This window comes from Molossus molossus, unplaced genomic scaffold, assembly GCF_014108415.1.
Source record: "Molossus molossus isolate mMolMol1 unplaced genomic scaffold, mMolMol1.p scaffold_m16_p_9, whole genome shotgun sequence".
NCBI lineage: Eukaryota > Metazoa > Chordata > Mammalia > Chiroptera > Molossidae > Molossus > Molossus molossus.
Genome location: NW_023425403.1, coordinates 1,209,828 through 1,230,367, shown reverse-complemented (window position 1 = coordinate 1,230,367; position 20,540 = coordinate 1,209,828). Strand labels below are relative to the sequence as shown.

The window sequence follows — 20,540 nt, the reverse complement described above, 5'->3', positions numbered from 1 at the left end:
CGAACGGAACTGTGCGGGGGTCGGGCCGTTTCACAGCCACTTGGGAGGTTGTTGCACGTGTGTTTAGACCCCTGTCGGCTTCTCCCTGGATGAGGCTCTGACGTGCCTTTTGGACGTGTGGCCGTCGGTCCCCACCTGGGTCCACAGTGGCGTCTTCAGGACTGCAGCTGCACGGTCACCACCGTGTGCGTGACAACCAGCGGCTTCTGAGCAGCAGCAGGCCTCCGACTGTGACGCGGGGCTGCGCTGTCCGGGCTGGCCAATAGGCTGATCGGGGACCTCAGAGGTCCCCGGGTTCTAGGTGGCGTAGAGGGAATTGAACCCAGGTCTGTTGTAACCCAAAAAAACCCAGTGACCTCCTCCTCGACCCTGCTCTGCCCCCTGGAGAGAGTGTTTGGGGACATTAATAAAATCGCAACTGCTTTTGATAAGCACTGACGGTATGAACTTTGACGGCGACTTCCATTCGTCCCGCGTTTCTCGCAGGTGCGCACATCCGGTTCCTGAACTTCTCCACCGAGGCCAATCACGACTTCCTGGAGATACAGAACGGGCCGCACCGCACCAGCCCGCTGATCGGGCAGTTCAGCGGCCCCGACCTGCCCGCCGCGCTGCTGAGCACCACCCACCACACGCTCGTCCACTTCTACAGCGACCATTCCCAAAACCGCCAGGGGTTCAAGCTGGCCTACCAAGGTGAGGCGTCGAGGAAGCGTCAGATCCACCGCTTACGCTGAGCTTGCGGCGCGATGTAACCCTCCCTAGCTGGCTAGAGACCTGTACGACTGGAACTGTGTTGGGGGATACTCTGCTGATTCGAGGTGGGGTCACCCTGTTCTTGTCCTCTCAGAAGGACACAGACACACACTAACACAGTCGGCCACGCCTCCGTCTCAGCCCCCGCCCCCCACTCTCCCGTGGCTCCATCCACACCTCCGGGCCACAGGCTTCATCATCACACGGTCTTCTCGCGGGCAGGTGTCCCCTCAGCCACGTGAGGTGTGTCCCCCGGGACTCGGTGTGGGGTCCCTCCCTGGCCTCTGTGGGTCCGGCAGCACGGCCGCGCTCTTCGTCACGTCCTAGTTAAGCCAGAGAAACACTCAGCAATCAGACTTTATTGGTTCTTAAACTATCAGAATCAGAGACGGCTAAGAAAAGTTCGGATGGACCATTGCCGTGTTTCTGACGTGTGAAAAAGTTCAAAATTGTCATTTCCTCCGGAGTGATTTCCTGGCCGTTCTTGGCTATTGTTCAGCCCAATGAAGTTGAAAACATCAGAAGTAGGGCTTTTGCTTTGATGTCCTGGGCTGGGCTGCCCTGGGAAACAGCTTTCATATTCAGTTACTGAAGGAGGGTCGTGTTTCAGGTTGGACTTTTAGACAATATTACTTATGTTGTTACTCTAAGTCATAGGCTTGGGTGTCTGGAATGTGGGTCTCTTACACTAGGAATCCAGCAGAAGGGAGAACAGGACAGGAGGGGAGACGTTGCCGGATTTCTCTGGGTGCTTCTGTGTCTGCCACTACTCCCAACCCGGGTCCCCTCCTCCCCGTCACCTGGGTCTGATCTGCTCACACCGACAAAAGTGGCCATTTGGAGTCAAATCGGCGTAATTGCGAGTGCAGGTCAGACAGAACCGTTCCGACATTCAGCAAACCATCACTGGGGCATCTCTAACGTGCCGAGTTCCCCGCCACCGAGACCCGGGTCTCTGTCGTTGAGGTGTGTTCTCCAAGGCTGCCCCATGCCAGGCCAGCTTGGGACTCAGTTTCTGCGCGGAGAGGAGGGTGGAGCCAGGGCACGGGCGGGTCTGCGGCAGACAACGCCGTGGTGCAGTGGGGACTGTGGGTCTTTGACAGAAAACGAAACCAGAGTGGGGCTCCCTGTGACGGAGGGGGGTGCCGAAGGGTGAGGACTTCTGTGGCCGGGAGGGGGCGCCACCGGGCCCACACGCACCCGGAGCTTGTGAGAGACCAGGACGGCAGGCCTGTGTGCGGGGATGCCGAGGGGGAGGGGGGGCGGCAGAGCTGAGGCAGGAGCGGAGGAGGGCGGGGTGGCCATGGGCTGTGAAATGTGCGCAGTCCCTGGAGCTGTCACTCTAGACTCCAGGGACCCTGGTGAATGGCAGGCGGGGTGCAGCCCAGCACCCCGGGTCTTCCACCTGCTACGGGCAGTCACGGAGGATTCTGTTCATGTGTTACTTACTTAATTTTGTTTTCTTAAAAAAAAAGTTTTATTGCTTTTAGAGAGGAAGGGAGAGAGAGAGAGAGAGAGAGAAACATCGATGAGAGAGAACATCGATTGGCCGCCTCCTGCACGCCCCCCACTGGGGATGGGCCCACAACCTGGGCGTGTGTCCTGACCGGGAATCGAACTGGTGACTTCTAGGTGCAGGGTCAATGCTCCACCACTGAGCCACACCGGCCGGGCTAATTTTGTTTTTTCATCACCATTTATTCCCCCGATACCCTATACGCTGTTGCCCAGATCCGTGAGTTCTCCCTCTTTTTCTGTTTTGCTCTGTCCCTTCACCCCCCAAACATCCCCCACCCCAGATCTGTCAGCCTGCGCTCTGTCCACGGGTCTGTCTCTGCTTTGCTTGGTAGCTCAGTGTGTTCATTAGCTTCCACGCGTGAGTGAGACCCCAAGGGACCTGTCTGCCTTGCTCTGTCTGGCTCAGCGCCCCTCAGGGGCGTGATGCTTTCCAGGCCCCTGCCTGCTGTCGACAGGGTGACAGATCCTTCCTCTTCACGACTGCGTGGTGACCCACCTTGTAAAGGAGCCACACACAGCATTCTATCCGCTTGTCTACGGACGGGCACCGGGCTGCTTCCGGATCCTGGCCACGGTAGATAACGCTGCTCTGAACATGGGGGTGCACATGTTCTTTCGAATCAGTGTTTCTGTATCTTCGGATGCGTTCCCAGAGAGATGGCTGCAGCTCCGAGACCGGCCTGTTGGGGGCGGGGAGAAGGGTGAGAATATGAGACCCCAGAGCTCAGGAGAGAAGGAGGCCGCCAGGCCAACACCCCTTCCTCTCCCCCTCCCACCGGCGCCGCCTGCGTGTTCGCCCTAAGTGTGGGGCTCGGGACCTGATATCCAGGCCTGTGTCATATTCCTGTGACCCCCGCCCCCCGGCCTACGGACGTGTGTTCTGTAAGGAACGAACATTGTACTCATGATCACCAATGACACCTGCTTCATCCAGGGCAATCTCCATGTCTGACAGGCAGACTCATAATGTCCGAGGCAGTACAAATATAACCCCTGTGTTCCTCAAGCCATAAACTTCCAAGTCAGTGGCCCTCCGTGGACCCCGAGAACTTCGGAGACATCTCCTATTCAAAAGTTGACTTTTCTTTCCTTATTGACATTGCAAAAGTCAAATAAAGATCCTCATGAGGTAGATCTTTGTCTAATCACTATGTCACATGTCTGAAACTTACACAATATTGTGCCAGTTGTGATTGGAAAGTAAATTAATTTTAGAAAAAGAATTTAACAAATTTATGAAAATGATACATCGTCATCATATGATATTGGAAATAATCTCATGAGAGCATTGCTTGCCATATAGTTTTAAACTATTTTTTTTTTTTTACATAATAACTTCTACCCTCCACAGTTCAAAAAAATGTTGTTTTACTTCTCTTGGTATTTTTCAGATAGGGGTACGAAGGCAGGTCTCCATAATTCCAAACTTACAGATTAGCTCAATACAAACAAACAAACAAAAAAGTCTGAGAAAACACGTCCCAAAGACCTGCGTAGGACTCGTCTAGACCAGCGGTCATAAAGTTACTGCAAATTACTCATATTTTAAATGGTCAGTATTTAGAATTAGTTCACACAGTTTGCAAACCTCCCTCAGATCCACTTGGTTTTCTCTCCTGCGATGTCAGCATCTGGAGTCGTCTGTCCTGCGCCGTCCCTGGGGACAGTCCCCGAGTGTCCCCGTTCTGAGTGGGGAGCGCTCACTCAGTGCTTCCTTCAGCTCCCTGACAGCTGCCGTCCGGCGTCATCCACGCGGCCCGGAGCAGCTGGCTGAGGGCGTCCTCCTCGAGGCTGGACATCTGGCTGGTCCAGTGGATGTCTTATTTCTGACACCTGACTGAGCTCAACTGTCCTCATCAAAAAATACGTATACTGGCCCGGCTGGTGTGGCTCAGCGGTTAGAGTGTGGGCCTGCGTGAGGACCGATGAGTTGCAGGTTTGATTCCGGTCAAGGGCACGTATTTTGGTTTGGGTCCGTCCCCAGCCCTGGTCAGGTCGCGTGGGAGGCAACCAGTCAATGTGGCTCTATCACATCGATGTTTCTCTCTGTCTCTATCGCTCTCTCCCTCCCACTCACTCTGTCTGATGATAAATAGAAAAGTATCCTTGGATGAGGAATAATAAAAAAAAAAAAAAACATATACTAGCCCAGCCGGTGTGGCTCAGTGGATTGAGCGTCACCCCATGGACTGAGAGGTCCCAGTTCCATTCCCCGTCAGGGCACGTGCCCGGGTTGTGGGCTCGATCCCCAGTAGGGGGCGTGCAGGAGGCAGCTGATCAGTGTTCCTCATTGATGTTTCTCTCTCTCTCTCTAAAAAAATCAATAAAAACATTTTATTCACATACACATACACACTAAACAATATATGTTTACTTTAGGTAATTAATTTAATATAACTAAGAGATATAAAAAATAAACAAAACACAAGAGAAAGAGGGAGAATTTGAAGGGCTGTAATTTCTCACCGGGTATCATTTCTGACAGTAATGATACTTAATGAGATAGTGTGTCATGTTTCAAAGTGTATAAATTGGCAGCATGACACATCTGTGGTCTGTATGTCAGAATCCCTAGGTTCCACTTGTGATTTATTAGTTAAGCACACGATGAATCACTCAGAAGAAGGTGCACGAATCCCGCTGAACACCCTTGTCGTTCTCGATGCTGTCTGCCGTTCCTCAGATTTAAGCCTCGTCATTTGCGTGTGGCCACGTAAAGGTCAGAAACGTTACGCGTAGAGGTACCTGTCGGGAAGTTAAATGACTCCTTCAGAACTTGAGGACCGAGGATCGGGAACCGTGTTCCATAAATCAAGTTCCTGTTCCTCGTTTCTAACTCAAGCACTGAAAAACAGGTGACAGCAGGAAGACTTTTTTTTTTATCCTCACCCGAGGACATTTTTCCATTTTTTGTTCAGATAGAGCGAGAGGGAGAGAGAGGAAGAGAGAGAGAGAGAGAAACATCGACGTGAAGGGACACATCGAGTGGCTTCCACCCGCACAACCAACCAGGGCCGGGGACAAACTGCAACCGAGGTACATGCCCTTAGCGGGAACCGAACCCGGGTCTCTCTGGACCTCAGGCCGACGCTCCAACCGCTGAGCCAAACCAGCCAGGGCAGGAAGACTTTATGAGCTAATTAGACCTGCGTCAGAAGACCTGAGGTCCTCAGACACACGACTGACTGCATGACCCCAGTGGCGGTCACGTCAGGCACATGTGGTCTAAACACTGATGCAGGCACTGCCTCAGATTGACAGGTGGGAGTAACCTATATTTTCCCAGGTACAAGCAAGGAGTCCCCTGGGAAAGACAAATCCTGGGTGTTCACTTGCAATCGTGTGTTGGTAGAGGCTCCTCAGTGGGTTTTTGATACTGTTTTTGAAATTGTGGCACGTTGATAATGCTAGTGGCTTTCTTTACTTCTTTGGTTTTTGTGGTTTGGAGGAATTGGATATTTATCTTCCTTCTTCCCTCCCTCTGTCTGTCTCTTTCTTTCCCTTGTTCACGGTCTAAAGCGCGTTGCTCAGAGCCGACGAGCTCACAGAGCCTTGGCCGTAGGCAGTGGAGAGGTCTGCTTTTTATCAGACTCCTATTCTTTCTCTTTCCTTCTGCTTGGTGTGTGAAGTTCCTCTAAAAAACAAAAAACAGAGCAAATGACACAAAACGTAGCAGGACCTGCGGATCTGCGTAGTCCTTCATGCGTCGGAAAACTGGGATTCCTCGTGAAATGAGTCTGAGAACATGGGAGCCAGGCTGTCGACACCAGCGTCTCCCGGAAGGAGACCGGGGGAGCGGCCGTCCCCCTGCTCCCTGCAGACGTGCCGGGGTGCAGACGTGGCGTTGATGGGTTTCCAGACGGTCCCCTCTTGGTCTCAGTGACATTCTGAGCCACCGGCTCCCCTGGAAGAGGGGGGGCGGCCGCCTCTCCCCGTTCCCACTTACCTGCCTGCACGGACCTGCGCTCACCCCGAGTCTCTCTAGACAGAGGTGTGTGCGCAGAACATGCTTTGAACAACTGTACCCGTCCCATCCCCTTGAGGGTGCTTCTCTGGAGACAGAGCCTGGGACGTGGTCCCTGCTCTGGACTCTTAGAAGCTAGAGGCCACTCCTCTCCCTGCGGTGACAGAAATTAGCTGAGAGTCAAGAAACCATGTCAGCCCTTCTCTCCCCTAAGGGAACTGGTCCTCTGGACCACAGCATGTCAGAGGCGTGTCTGCAGGAGGGCGGCGCCTCGATGTCCCCCTCCCAGCTGAGATTTCCTGCTGGCTTCTTCAGCCCTCCCCAAGCTCTCGAAGCCGTGCAGGAAACAGCTGGCGAGTCTGTGGGTGAGTCCACAGCCTCAGGGAGCCCCGTGGTTCCTTTGGGTCACAGCGACTTTCTCCACAATGTAAAGGCTCCTTTGCAGAAGGACTCCCGGGACCTGATCCTTGGTTGGTCAAAATAGAAGACACAATTGTCATCACAATTATGAGCAAGAAATTTGGTAAATCACCCCCAGCAGTGCCTTCGGGAGCCCCAGAAGCCCGGGACTGGCCACACACCGGAATAATATCGGTCGACTCCATCAGTAGTTGTTGGGATGTCTGTTGTTCCTCTGACTTAAGCCTCAGCGTTTGCGTGTGGCCACGTAAGGGTCAGAAACGTTATGCGTAGATGTACCTGTCGGGAAGTTAAATGACTTCTTCAGAACTTGAGGACTGAAGGTCAGGAACCATGTTCATAAATCAAGTTCCTGTACCTGGTTTCTAACTCAAGGACTGGAAAACGGGCGTTAGCAGAGCCAGTGTGGAGCATTTAGGCAGGGAATTGATCTTAAAATGAGATCCAGGGTCAGAGCCTGGTTACAGAAGAAGTTGCTGGCCAGCCTGGTTATTAAAGTGAAATGGCCAGTCTGGGGACCTGGGGACTTCAGGACGTGTGTGTTTTAGCAATTCTGAGGACTAGGTTTATGCTCAGAGGCTGCGGCCCAGGCTGATTTTTTATGGAGAGGGAAGCCAGGTACTTGAGGGGGGCTTCAAGCTTCAAGGTCGTAGTCGGTGCAGATGTGAATGCAGACTGCAGCTGCTCCTTCTGAGCCCCGGCAGAGTGTGTGTGTGTGTGTGTGTGTGTGTGTGTGTGAAATGCTGCCTCTCATGACAGTTCATCAAGAATTCCTGCTGTTACATTGTTTATAGTGCACGTGGAGCTGATGTCTGTAGTTACATTGTTTTTAGTGCACGTGGAGCTGATGTCTGTAGTTACATTGTTTTTAGTGCACGTGGAGCTGATGTCTGTAGTTACATTGTTTTTAGTGCACATGGAGCTGATGTTTGTAGTTACATTGTTTATAGTGCAGTGGAGCTGATGTCTGTAGTTACGTTGTTTATAGTGCAGTGGTGCTGATGTCTGTAGTTACGTTGTTTTTAGTGCACGTGGAGCTGATGTTTGTAGTTACATTGTTTTTAGTGCACATGGAGCTGATGTTTGTAGTTACATTGTTTATAGTGCACGTGGAGCTGATGTCTGTAGTTACATTGTTTTTAGTGCACGTGGAGCTGATGTCTGTAGTTACATTGTTTTTAGTGCACGTGGTGCTGATGTCTGTAGTTACATTGTTTATAGTGCACGTGGAGCTGATGTCTGTAGTTACATTGTTTATAGTGCAGTGGAGCTGATGTTTGTAGTTACATTGTTTATAGTGCAAGTGAAGCTGACGTTTGTATCAGTGCCCAGGGCACTGCTGGGTGGGGAGTAGGATCCCCCAGTGATGACAAGGATGTCAAATATGGTTCTGTTTGGTCGCCTTCCCATGGAAACTGGTGATCATTTGATGTGTCAATGGACTCATTTCTCGAGCCGAGATTATTGTGTTTCAAGAGAGACAAGAATGAGAACCAACTGCTGATTTCGTTGTGAAGGCATAAGCAGGAAGGCAATCTGTTGTTGCTGAGCGGAGTAGGGGATGGTCTGTGTTGTCTGTGAGCACGAGCCTGCCAATGATGTCTGATTCAACGACCTCGCGAGGGTTCTCCCGTGAGCTGTGGTGCCCGCTGGGCTGCCTGGGCTGGCTTTCAGGGAAAGGCCCCTGTGGTTGCAGGGTGGGTGGCCCCTGGGAGAGGTGCAAGCCTTGGTGTGTGTTTGCCAGATGCCAAACTGGCCCAGGGGGGAGCACGAGGGATTAGAGAAAAGGAGTGTGCATGTGTGTGTGTGTACGTGTATGTGCACCTGTGTGCACCTGTGCACGTGTGTGCATTTGTGATGTGTGTGCACATGTACAGAGTTGTGTACTTATGTGTGTTATGTTTTTGTACTTGTGTGTATGTGTGTGTGCCTGTGCGCCTATGCACGTGTGTGTGCATTTGTGATGTGTGTGCACATGCACAGAGGTGTGCACCTATGTGTGGTGTGTTTGACTATGTACCTGTGTATGCGTGTTTGTCTGTGTGTTCATGTTATGTGCACTTGTGCTGTGTGTGATCTGTGTGTGCACGAATGTATGCCTATGCCTGTGGGTATGGGCATGTGTGTTTGTATGTGAGTGTTAGAGAGAGGGAGAGAGATACTGATTGGAGTGGGATTTGCAAACTGGGTCCTCTGTCCCTCAATTGCATTGCACACACCCTCATGTGCCCAGCAACACGCCACCTTGCTTCTCTTCCCCTTCATCTCCTGTACCCTCTCTCACTCCTTCCCTGCAGGGAATTAATGCAGAAATAAACAGTCCCAAACTCATCGAGTCCCTGCACAAATCATAGACCCACATGGAGGGCGAGGTCCCTGGCCATCACTGGTGACCTGTCTGCTCCTCCTCCATTATCAGTGGCTCTGTGGAGGTGGCGCTGGGTCCCTGTCTGTTTTCAGCAGGAACACGTGGCAGGTGGGAGCTGAGCACTGTTCTCTCCAGGAGGGGTCTTCCCACGTGGCTTTCCTGTGGTATCAGAGCGATGCCCAGTCCCCTTAAGTGTTCGAGCAAACTCCACGCAGTAGAAGGTGATGGGTGGAATTCTGCTCTGAAGAGTCCCTGCCTCTAAAGAGTGGGCAAGAACATCACGCCATGGCGGCTCATCTCCTTTTAAAATCGCGATACCCGGAGGTGACGGCCAGCTTACAGGGCAGTCACCTGTGTGAATGTGTCTGTACATTTGTGAATGACACAGTCTGCTAGCAGCGTTTGTCTATCATCCTACCTCGGGGTATTCTAGGGACCGTGAGGAGCACAATAAATGATTTATTGTATAAAAATTAACCTCATAATAATTCTTCCCACAATGCCTGTACACTTTGGTTTTTAATTTTACTTCTCAATTACAATTTACATTCAATATTATTTTGTACTGTTCTGCACTATACCGTACAAAGTGGTCCCCCGACGTTCCCAGTGCCCGCCTGGCAGTGGCGCAGTTATTACAACATTATTGACTGGATTCCCTGTGCTGTACTTGCGTCCCCAGGACTGTTTCCCACGACGCACGTGTACTTCCTCGGCCCTCACACTCCCATCCATCCCGATTCTACCGCTAAAAAACAGAGAGCGGACCACATTTCTCTATTTCATTTGTTCTGAACATAAATTAAAATGAACACACAGAGCAACAGCATCTAATTAGAAGCACTCAAATTAGAGGCTAGTACAATTTTCTTTTAAATTAAAGGGGATTGTTGGGTCCATGTTCACCTGACAATCTTTTTTTTTTATCCTCATCCGAGGACATTTTTCCATTTTTTGTACAGACAGAGTGGGAGGGAGAGAGAAGAAGAGAGAGAGAGGGAAACATCGATGTGAAAGGGACACATCGAGTGGCTGCCACCCGCACGACCAACCAGGGCCGGGGACAAACTGCAACCGAGGTACGTGCCCTTAGCGGGAACCGAACCCGGGTCTCTCCGGACCGCAGGCGGACGCTCTAACCGCTGAGCCAAACCGGCCAGGGCTCACCTGACAATCTTCATAGGCACTTTTTTTTTTTTTTTTTATTATTAGCATCTCTATTTCTTCCTTTAATTAAATTCATCTCATATACTTTTTTTCAAGGTAAACATTGTCACACTTACTTTTGGTATGTGTTACATAACTTCTGTGCTCACGGTAAGTATACAGTGCAAATTGTGATCATTCTAATACTACTAATAATGATCGTTTTACTTAGCATGGTAACTGGCAACTTGGAAAACATACATATATTTTAAAATACCTAAAAGTTCATCTTCAGACGCTAATGGAGCCATGTTCCTCCTCTACATTCCAAACTAAATGAACGTCTTACGAACTTGGCTCTGTGTCTTTCAGCCTATGAACTCCAGAACTGCCCAGACCCCCCTCCTTTTCGGAACGGGTACATGGTCCACTCCGACTACAGCGTGGGGCAGTCGGTATCGTTTGTGTGCTATCCTGGGTACGTCTTAATCGGCCACCCTGTCCTCACCTGTCTGCATGGCACCGACAGAAACTGGAACTACCCCTTTCCGAGATGCGACGGTAGGTCGGTCATTCTTCTTGGGAGAAAACACACTGTCTCTTGTGTATACTGGTGCATTACATATTAAATCAACGTATCTGCGAGTTTAATAATATGTTCAAGAGATATTTATTGGAATCTATTATGTCAGACTCATTCTACTTAGTCTTCAGGAACACATCACATGCCAAAAAGTTGAAAAACGATGAATAAATAAGTCTTGTCCACCCAAGGATATCAAATAATAAACACACATACTTGTTATGCTGACTGGTTGATGAGTTTCAGGCACAAAAGAGGGGGTTTGCCACGAAGTGGGGTGATGTGTGTAGGACGAGACCGGTGTTTGGCTTCACAGTGGTTCCATCAAATTGTGAGATTAGAGGTGAACAGGACCATTATTCATTTTACCCTACATATGTTTTATTGCTTAACATCCACAATAATCGTATGTTGCTTTTGCATTTCAGAAAACAGGTTTCGTTTTTGTAGTGGGACTTGAATCAGGTTTACTGTTCGGCTGCTCGGAGGTAGAGACCGTCCCAGGGAGAAGGGGTCTAGGCAGGGACACAGCGTGGGTCCCTCTTAGGACAAACGAAGTGATGCTGTCCAGGTGTGCGTGGGATGGGTTCCCGCAGAGGCTGGGACCAGGCTGTCGGCTGTGGGTCTGTGTTCCTGGCAAACCCTCTTCTGAGCGGGGACCGCTTCTCCCCAGCCTCACTGGCTGCCAGCTGCTCGGGTGACCTGGGGACGGCCGCAGGACCGAGTCAAAGTAAACAGCACGTGCTCTGTTTTGAAGAACGCGTATCGCACAGGAAGTGACTGGAAACCTAATATTTCCACATTATACATACAGTAGCTCTGAGTGAAAAAATAATGAAAATACCAAGTCTGTGGACCTTTGAAATGTTAAATACTTATGTCCTGTGGCGCAAAAGGGAATGATAGCTCTGTTTGAATTTCTACTAAAGAGGAAAAAGACAGCACGACACAGCAATGGACCTGAAATCCTCTTTTCTTCTGTATTTTTCCATTCTGTACCATTATCAAAATAACTATAAGAAAACTTTAGCTACATTTTTAAAATTATCTTAACCTAATATAAAGTTAATAATTTAAAATGACTAACTGGGGTAATGGACATTTAAAACAGCATTTTAAAATTATTTTTTAAAACTCAGAATAGCACTTTATGTCTTTATTTTTTTATTTGTTTTATTTTTTCTTTTATTTTAGAGAGAAAGGAAGGGAGAGGGAGAGAGATGGAAACATGGATGAGAGAGAATATCGATTGGCCCTCCTGAATGCCCCTCCCTGGGGATCGGGCCCACAACCTGGGCATGTGCCCTGACCGGGAATCGAACCGAGACCTCTTGGCGCAGGGTCGTCGCTCTACCACTGAGCCACACCGGTTGAGTTTCATGTCTCATTTTTTTAAATTAAAACTACTTAGAAAATTTTTCATACTATTCTCCAGTTACAAATTCATATATTTATGTGCATACATTATTTTGAATGGCTAGGATTAAAATCTTATATTTAATTTGCAATTTTTCCCCGAATCTTTTGTATTCATAGGTAAAGGGAAGACTTCTTGGCTTGATAGGAAAAAGTAGAATTAAATATTTAATTAGATTTCATTTCTCTGACGCCTCCTGATTGTCCACCCTTAGGGTGGCCTTGGGCTCTCCCCAACTATCACTTGGCCTCAGAGAACTCTCTAGGCCGTTGTGCTCAGGATGTGGTTTCTAATGGGGAAAGGATGTGAAACCATCCACAGGAAAAGAGGGGTAGGTGGAACATGGAGGGTGCATCACTCTCAGAAATGACCTGTGACAGTCGGAAAAGACCTACCACCTGGGAGGCTCACCTGGGCCTGCGTGTCCAGAGGTTTTATTGGGCACTGTGACATGGATGTGACTGATTGATAGAGTATCCAGTGGTTGATGTCAGTTTCCAGACCAACTGGAATTCCTGTGGGGTCAGCCCTGTCTTAGACTATTGGGTGTGGCCAGCCCCAGCCTCAGACTATTGGGTGTGGCCAGTCCAGGCCTCAAATTATTGAATGTGAGCAGCCCCAGCCTCAGACTATTGGGTGTGGCCAGCCCCAGCCTCAGATTATTGAATGTGAGCAGCCCCAGCCTCAGACTATTGGGTGTGGCCAGACCAGACCTCAGACTACTGGGCGTGGCCAGCCCCAGGTGAAACAAAGACAGTGTCATCAGGTATGCCCTATGCCTTAAATCACCTCCCAGAATCCAGGGCCCATGACAGACTTCTCTTTGGGCAAGCTCACATTGTTTACTACACAGATATTTTCACCATTACATCTCTCTTCATACCTATAAAGTCATAAACAGTATAAAAACCTAAAACATAAGATTCATGTAAGACTATGTCATAAATACATTTTCTAAGCACCATCCAATGTGTGTTTAATATTCTTTGTATTGAAATTAAACTTAAAAAATTAAGCAGAGGATATTATTTTAGAGCAACAGTTATTTTATTCCTGAAAGGTGTATTTCCAAAAAGATATACCATAAAAAGAGTGCTTTTTCCCTGAGGACGGTGGTCTGTTCGGAAACGGTTAGTGTCCTGGAACGCACAGCGAAGCGCTCTGGGCCAGGACCCCTGCGGTCGCCGGTGTCCTCAGCTGACATGTGCTTTGTCAGCCGGGCGCGGTGGGGCCCTGCAGATCTACGCTGACACAGGGCCGCTGGACTGAGGAGCAGCGTCAAAGGTCCAGCCCGTGGGCTTCAGGGGCATCTCAGAGAAAACGTAGGCGCTTTGAACCACTTCTGGGTGCTTTTGTTAAAAATGGAGCCATTCAGACAATTAAGAGTCAAGAATTCTAAATCTTAAAGCATCCATCTTCACCAAATATATGAAAGCAGTCTCTTTGAATAGGCTTAAAATAGCAATATGTTATTTTTTTTGTAAGAATCTAATATGTAAAATTAGTATATTTCAAACATAACTGAAAAACAATGTGGACAAAAAGTGTGATATCCAGTCCAGCGGGTGTGGCTCAGTGGCTGAGCGTCGACCCTGCACCAAGAGGCCGCCGGTCCAATTCCCAGTCAGGGCACATGCCCAGGTTGTGGGCCTGATCCCCAGTGGGGGGCACGCAGGAGGCAGCCAATTGATGTTCTCTCTCATCGATGTTTCTATCTCTCCCTCCCTCTCCCTTCCTCTCTCTCTAAAATCAATAAAGGAAAAAAAAAGTTTGATATTGTTAAAATAAATAAATAAAAGAGTATGTCTGAAAAGGGTGAGAAATTCAAGACATCGTATAATTTTGCCAGTAACTTATACTTACACAGAAGCCTCAGCTTTTAAAACAGGTGGGCTAGATTTGTTCAAGTGTGGTTTAAAAGACCAGTTTGCTAATGAACTAAATGTAATTTGATAATTAAATAGGCATCTATACTTACAAAGACAGCTCAAATTGTTTAAATATTTTATTGACCTCATTCATCCTTTGTCACTGAAATGTTCAGGTAGATATTCTTTTAAGGTCTTTTTAAAGCACTGCCGTAGGGCACCTCACTTCGAAGGCATCCGCACTGGGTGGGGAATCACGTGGACAGGGGAGTCCTCGGACCAGCTGCGGGAGTAAGCCTGTGAGCAGCTCCTTTTAAAGGGACAGATTTGTAAGCAGAAACCCTTTCGATCGCATGATTGACGTGAGAAATCCCACCAGCCGAAAATATATTAAGAAGTGTGTATTTTTAAAGTGGCGGTTTACCAAGTGGATCGACACCTACAGAAAAGACCCTTCCCCAGAGGGTCAGAGGCTGTGACCCTCCAGTGAGTTCAGAATGAAGGACCGCTTCTCCCCAAAGGCAGAGGGGAAAAGCCTTGAGCTTCTCCGGCAGGGGAGCAATGGCAGGCGGTGTGGGGGACAGGAAGTGGGACATCCCCGGGGCCCCCGGCAAGCTGGCTGTCACGGCAGCGTCTCTGCGGCCCCGGCTGCAGGTGACCGGTCCCATACACTTTGCTACGTCATGGATCAGAGTTGTCTGACTCCCCGCCCACTCCCAAGGAGCACAGTGAGGCTGCGGTGCTCTCCGCGGCCCTCCTGCTAAGGGGCTCACCCCAAACCCTCACCAGTCAGCCCTTCCCCGGTCCCTGCAGGTCTGAGGCCAGCACGCACCAGGGCGGTGAATCCGGCACGCACTGCCGCCGCCACCGGCTCATCACTGTCTTTCGGTGTTGTTCAGCTTTTCTTCTTGTTTATTTTTTTCATTCCACTTAAATTTCACAGCTTATGTGGCTGGTCTTTAAAAGCCCCACAAAAGCCCTGGCCGGTTTGGCTCAGCGGTGAAAGCATCGGCCTGTGGACCAGAGAGTCGCGGGTTCTGTTCCCGCTAAGGGCGCGTACCTCGGTTGCAATTTGTTCCTGGCCCCGGTTGGGGTCATGTGGGTGGCAGCCAGATGTGTCTCTCTCACGTGGATGTTTCTCTCTCTCTCTTCTTCCCTCTCTCCCTCCTGCTCTGTCTGAAGATAAATGAAAATGTTCTTGGATGAGGATTAAAAAAAAAAAAGAACTTAGGTGCTCCCCACACACCCTTCTGCTAAGGGGCTCACCCCAAACCCTCACCAGTCAGCCCTTCCACGCTCCCTGCCCGTCTGAGGCCAGCACGCACCTGTGCGGTGAATCCGGCATGTAAGGCCGCCACCGGCTCGTCGCCATCTTCCGTTGTTGTTCAGCTTTTCTTTTTATTGTTCTTATGTACTTTGGCCCGGTCATTCCACTTAAATGTCACACCTTGGGCGGCTGGTCTTTAAAAGCCCACCAGGGCTTGCTGGTGACACACTCACCGCACATCTGTTGGCTTTTCCGTTGGATGAGGTCCTGCCTGTCTACACCTGGATGGATGATGCCCCCGTACGGATTAAAAAAGACATCCCAGGTTATTCTGCCAATAGGTGGTCATTTTCATGTTTTATGAATAAAAGTCATTGCCATGGCAACAGTGGATATGAACTTATAAGTAACACGGAGCCGAGTTGATGGGGTTGTAGCTCTTCCCACGGCTGAACGCGGGGAGATCGCAAGGGCCCCGTGAGCAGCCGCCGCCGTGGCTCATCCCCCCCAGGCGGCGGCTGCAGGGGAGCGATAACGGCTTTGTCCCAAGGTGAACAGACAGGAATGCCACTGTCTCAGACACTTCCAGTAGGCCTTGGGAACCTCTCTTTAAACAGGAAATTTCAGTTTTACATGTATGCATAATTCGCACGTGATCCCTCACGCAGGATAGCCCTGCGATCACCCAGGAGCCCAGGAGACAGCGTACGAAAGGTCAGTCACACGGCAACGGCTGGGTCCTGAAGGTATCTTGCGAGTTGGCGAATACCTGACATGGAGCCGACAGCTTGGAGGTGTAATTCCTCCGCGGTGCTGAGGCTTCAGGGCAGTTGTTCGGACAGAGTGGTTCCTGAGACGTAGTTGGCAGTCATCCCTCCTCAGGGAGCACGCTGTCCAGGGAACGAGACCCTCGGAGATCGTGGGCTGCGTCCTCGCCCACGTGGACGGTGTGGGGACCCTTCTCTGTGCTTCGTTTCAGCTCCTTGCGGGTATAACATCACGTCTCAGAACGGCACCATCTATTCCCCCGGATTTCCCGACGAGTACCCGGTCCTGAAGGACTGCCTGTGGCTGGTCACTGTGCCCCCGGGCCATGGGGTCTACATCAACTTCACCCTGCTGCAGACCGAGGCCGTGAACGACTACATCGCGGTGTGGTATGGACGGCGCGGCCCCTGCGGCGGGGTTTAGGGGCCACTCCCAGCCCCTGCATCCGACCACCGAGGGACGAGGTGCTAGGCGGACCCTGGGGAGGAGACGGTGCAGCCAAACTGAGAAATGTGGGGAATAGACGTCACGGAACCTGGCGGGGTTTCGCTACCTGGTAGCTCTCCCCAGGGCGACTCCGAATGTAGGAGACGGTCCCACGGCTGTTATTTTACACATCAGGGCGATTCTTTCCTTAACACGAAGCCGGTGGGCTCCTCCACCGTCGTGAGGGGGTGAGGCCTCTGCAGCCCTGGGAGAAAGGTTTGCGCACAGAGCCCCCCGACACTGCAGGTGGGGTCACTGAGCACGCACAGGGCACACTGGGCTGAAGCGCGGGCGCCCTTCCTGAGTGGGTCCCTGTGATACTCTGAGGGCCCAAGTAGGGAGGCCCAGGGACCAGGATGGGGAGCCCGACTTCGGAACCGGGATGTGCTTTCGGAATAAACTCATGAAAACTTAGAGACGAAATCGCAGTGAACAAGGCGGCATGTGTGAGTGTGCATCTGAGAGTGTGTCCGTGCGTGTCTGAGTGTGTGTATGAGAGTGAGTGTGTGTGGCTGTGAGTGTGTGTGTGTGAGTGTGCATCTGAGAGTGTGTCAGTGCGTGTCTGAGTGTGTGTATGAGAGTGAGTGTGTGAGTGTGCATCTGAGTGCGTGTCAGTGCGTGTCTGAGTGTGTGTATGAGAGTGAGTGTGTATGAGAGTGTGTGTGTATGAGAGTGTGTGTGTATGAGAGTGTGTGTGAATGTGTGTGTGAGTGTGCATCTGAGTGCGTGTCAGTGCGTGTCTGAGTGTGTGTATGAGAGTGAGTGTGTATGAGAGTGTGTGTGTATGAGAGTGTGTGTGTATGAGAGTGTGTGTGACTGTGTGTGTGAATGTGTGTGTGAGTGTGCATCTGAGTGCGTGTCAGTGCGTGTCTGAGTGTGTGTATGAGAGTGAGTGTGTGGGTGTGCATCTGAGTGCGTGTCCGTGCGTGTCTGAGTGTGTGTATGAGAGTGTGTGTGAGTGTCTGTGAGTGTGGGTGTGTGAGTGTGTGTCTGAGTGTGTGTATGAGAGTGAGTGTATGTGACTGAGTGTGGGTGTGTGAGTGTGCATCTGAGTGCGTGTCCGTGCGTGTCTGAGTGTGTGTATGAGAGTGAGTGTGTGAGTGTGCATCTGAGTGCGTGTCAGTGTGTGTCTGAGTGTGTGTATGAGAGTGAGTGTGTGGGTGTGCATCTGAGTGCGTGTCCGTGCGTGTCTGAGTGTGTGTATGAGAGTGTGTGTGAGTGTCTGTGAGTGTGGGTGTGTGAGTGTGTGTCTGAGTGTGTGTATGAGAGTGAGTGTGTGTGACTGAGTGTGGGTGTGTGAGTGTGCATCTGAGTGCGTGTCCGTGCGTGTCTGAGTGTGTGTATGAGAGTGAGTGTGTGAGTGTGCATCTGAGTGCGTGTCAGTGCATGTCTGAGTGTGTGTATGAGAGTGAGTGTGTATGAGAGTGTGTGTGACTGTGTGTGTGAATGTGTGTGTGAATGTGTGTGTGAGTGCGTGTCAGTGCGTGTCTGAGTGTGTGTATGAGAGTGAGTGTGTGTGACTGAGTGTGGGTGTGTGAGTGTCTGTGAGTGTGTGTCAGTGCATGTCTGAGTGTGTGTATGAGAGTGAGTGTGTATGAGAGTGTGTGTGTATGAGAGTGTGTGTGACTGTGTATGAGAGTGAGTGTGTGAGTGTGCATCTGAGTGCGTGTCAGTGCGTGTCTGAGTGTGTGTATGAGAGTGAGTGTGTGAGTGTGCATCTGAGTGCGTGTCAGTGCGTGTCTGAGTGTGTGTATGAGAGTGAGTGTGTATGAGAGTGTGTGTGACTGTGTGTGTGAATGTGTGTGTGAATGTGTGTGTGAGTGCGTGTCAGTACGTGTCTGAGTGTGTGTATGAGAGTGAGTGTGTGTGACTGAGTGTGGGTGTGTGAGTGTCTGTGAGTGTGTGTCAGTGCATGTCTGAGTGTGTGTATGAGAGTGAGTGTGTATGAGAGTGTGTGTATGAGAGTGTGTGTGTATGAGAGTGTGTGTGTATGAGAGTGTGTGTGACTGTGTGTGTGAATGTGTGTGTGAATGTGTGTGTGAGTGCGTGTCAGTGCATGTCTGAGTGTGTGTATGAGAGTGAGTGTGTGTGACTGAGTGTGGGTGTGTGAGTGTCTGTGTGTGTCAGTGCATGTCTGAGTGTGTGTATGAGAGTGTGTGTGACTGTGTGTGTGAATGTGTGTGTGAATGTGTGTGTGAGTGCGTGTCAGTGCGTGTCTGAGTGTGTGTATGAGAGTGAGTGTGTGACTGAGTGTGGGTGTGTGAGTGTGCATCTGAGTGCGTGTCCGTGCATGTCTGAGAGTGTGTATGAGAGTGAGTGTGTGTGACTGAGTGTGGGTGTGTGAGTGTGCATCTGAGAGTGTGTCCGTGCATGTCTGAGTGTGTGTGAGAGTGTGTGTGAGTGTCTGTGAGTGTGTGTCAGTGCATGTCTGAGTGTGCATGTATATGAGAGTGAGTGTGTGTGGCTGTGAGTGTGGGTGTGTGGCTGTGTGACTGGGGATGTGTGTGTGAGTGTGAGTGTGGTGAAGCTGTGGTAAAGTGAGGGTGTTCTGGTTATGGGATCGGAAAGGCTGTCGGCAGCTGAGCGGTGACCCCGGGACCGGACGGTGCAGGGTGTGGTGTGCTGACCATGAGAGCACTTGGAGAGAGAAGAGGTGACCTCCCGGGTAGAGGGCCAGTCCCCACGGACCTTGTAACTCGTGCTAAGGATTCCGGGCTCCATTCCAAGAGCAACGAGGCTTCACCGAGTGGCTTCAGGGGGGATTGTAAGAGCAGACCCTGGCTGCAGTAGGTCTAGTCTCGTTTGGGGGTGAATGTTATCTGTGGGCAAGAAGAGAGTTTGGCTCCGAGGCTGAAGAAGTAACTCCTGAGGGGGGATGAGAAGGCCCCAAACCAGCGGTGAGGGACGAGGAGGAACACGGAACTTGGAATAGCCAGGTGGCCACGTGAAGCTGCCATTTCGAAAGCAAAACAAACAACAACCCGCTGCTATTGGCGATTTCACCCCGACAAACCTGCGGGTGTGGCAGGTGGGTGCAGAGGCCCCTGTCGAACTGAGAAGGGGGAGCCGGGGGTCCGGCCAGCTGGGGCAACAGGAAAAACATCCTGAAATTTCCACACACATCCGGTAGATGGTGCCGTTTTATTCAGTTTTACAGATTTCAGTGCAGTAACAGGTCTCCATGAAGCCCACCCTGAGCAGAGGCACCACTGCAGTTCGAGTTGGACGTGGACCTGGGCAGAAAGCTGATAAATGGGAGGGATTGTGGTCACTAGATTCATGGCCAGGTCTCTGCACATCCTCTGGAAGGCCAGCCGTGGGCCGTGGGGGTGGACGCCGAGTCAGAGGGGCGTGTCCAGGTGTGCACACAGCCCGGCACCTGCCCCTGGCGGGTCGCCCTGCCCCTGGGGGACAGAGCCCAGCTCTCAAAGAGAACGGCTGTTCCCGGAGGCCTCAGCTGGGCCCTCCGCTCAGACCGTCCTCTCTCTTCTCAGGGATGGTCCTGACCAGAGCTCACCCCAGCTGGGCGTCTTCAGCGGGAACACAGCCCTGGAGACCGCGTACAGCTCCACCAACCAAGTCCTGCTCAAGTTCCACAGCGACTTCTCCAACGGAGGCTTCTTCGTCCTCAACTTCCATGGTGAGTGTGTTACCCCCGCGAGGGCAGAGACCCCCATCCGGTTTCCTCCGCTCCTGGCTCGCGCCTGGTGCCCAGCTGATGTCATCGCCTTGGGTGCCAGCGTTACCGGGGACCCTTTATTTTTTTTTTGCTTGATATCTGTACTATTTCACACCTTTCTCAGCTGTGTTTTGTGGTGAGCTTGGATTCGTTCCAAGACAAGTGTGTTGTGAATGAAACTGATGTGGACGCCACTGACACACCTGGGTGCTTTTCACTGGTGGCCTCAGCGTCCGTGTAATTGCCGATGGGGCGGAGCCAGCCCCAAGGATTTTGAGAATGAATGCTACGTAGTGTGGA

The 20,540-nt window shown here is 50.9% G+C and overlaps 1 protein-coding gene across 1 annotated transcript in view; it reads left to right on the top strand.

The window, feature by feature from the left end:
• The window catches only part of CSMD1 (CUB and Sushi multiple domains 1), a 1,021,666-nt gene that overhangs the window by 893,153 nt on the left and 107,973 nt on the right, over nt 1-20,540 (top strand). The window contains exons 41-44 of the mRNA XM_036250552.1: nt 487-696; nt 10,545-10,733; nt 16,287-16,464; nt 20,056-20,201. Of these exons, the coding sequence (XP_036106445.1) occupies nt 487-696; nt 10,545-10,733; nt 16,287-16,464; nt 20,056-20,201 (723 nt within the window). The remainder of the gene's footprint in view (nt 1-486; nt 697-10,544; nt 10,734-16,286; nt 16,465-20,055; nt 20,202-20,540) is intronic.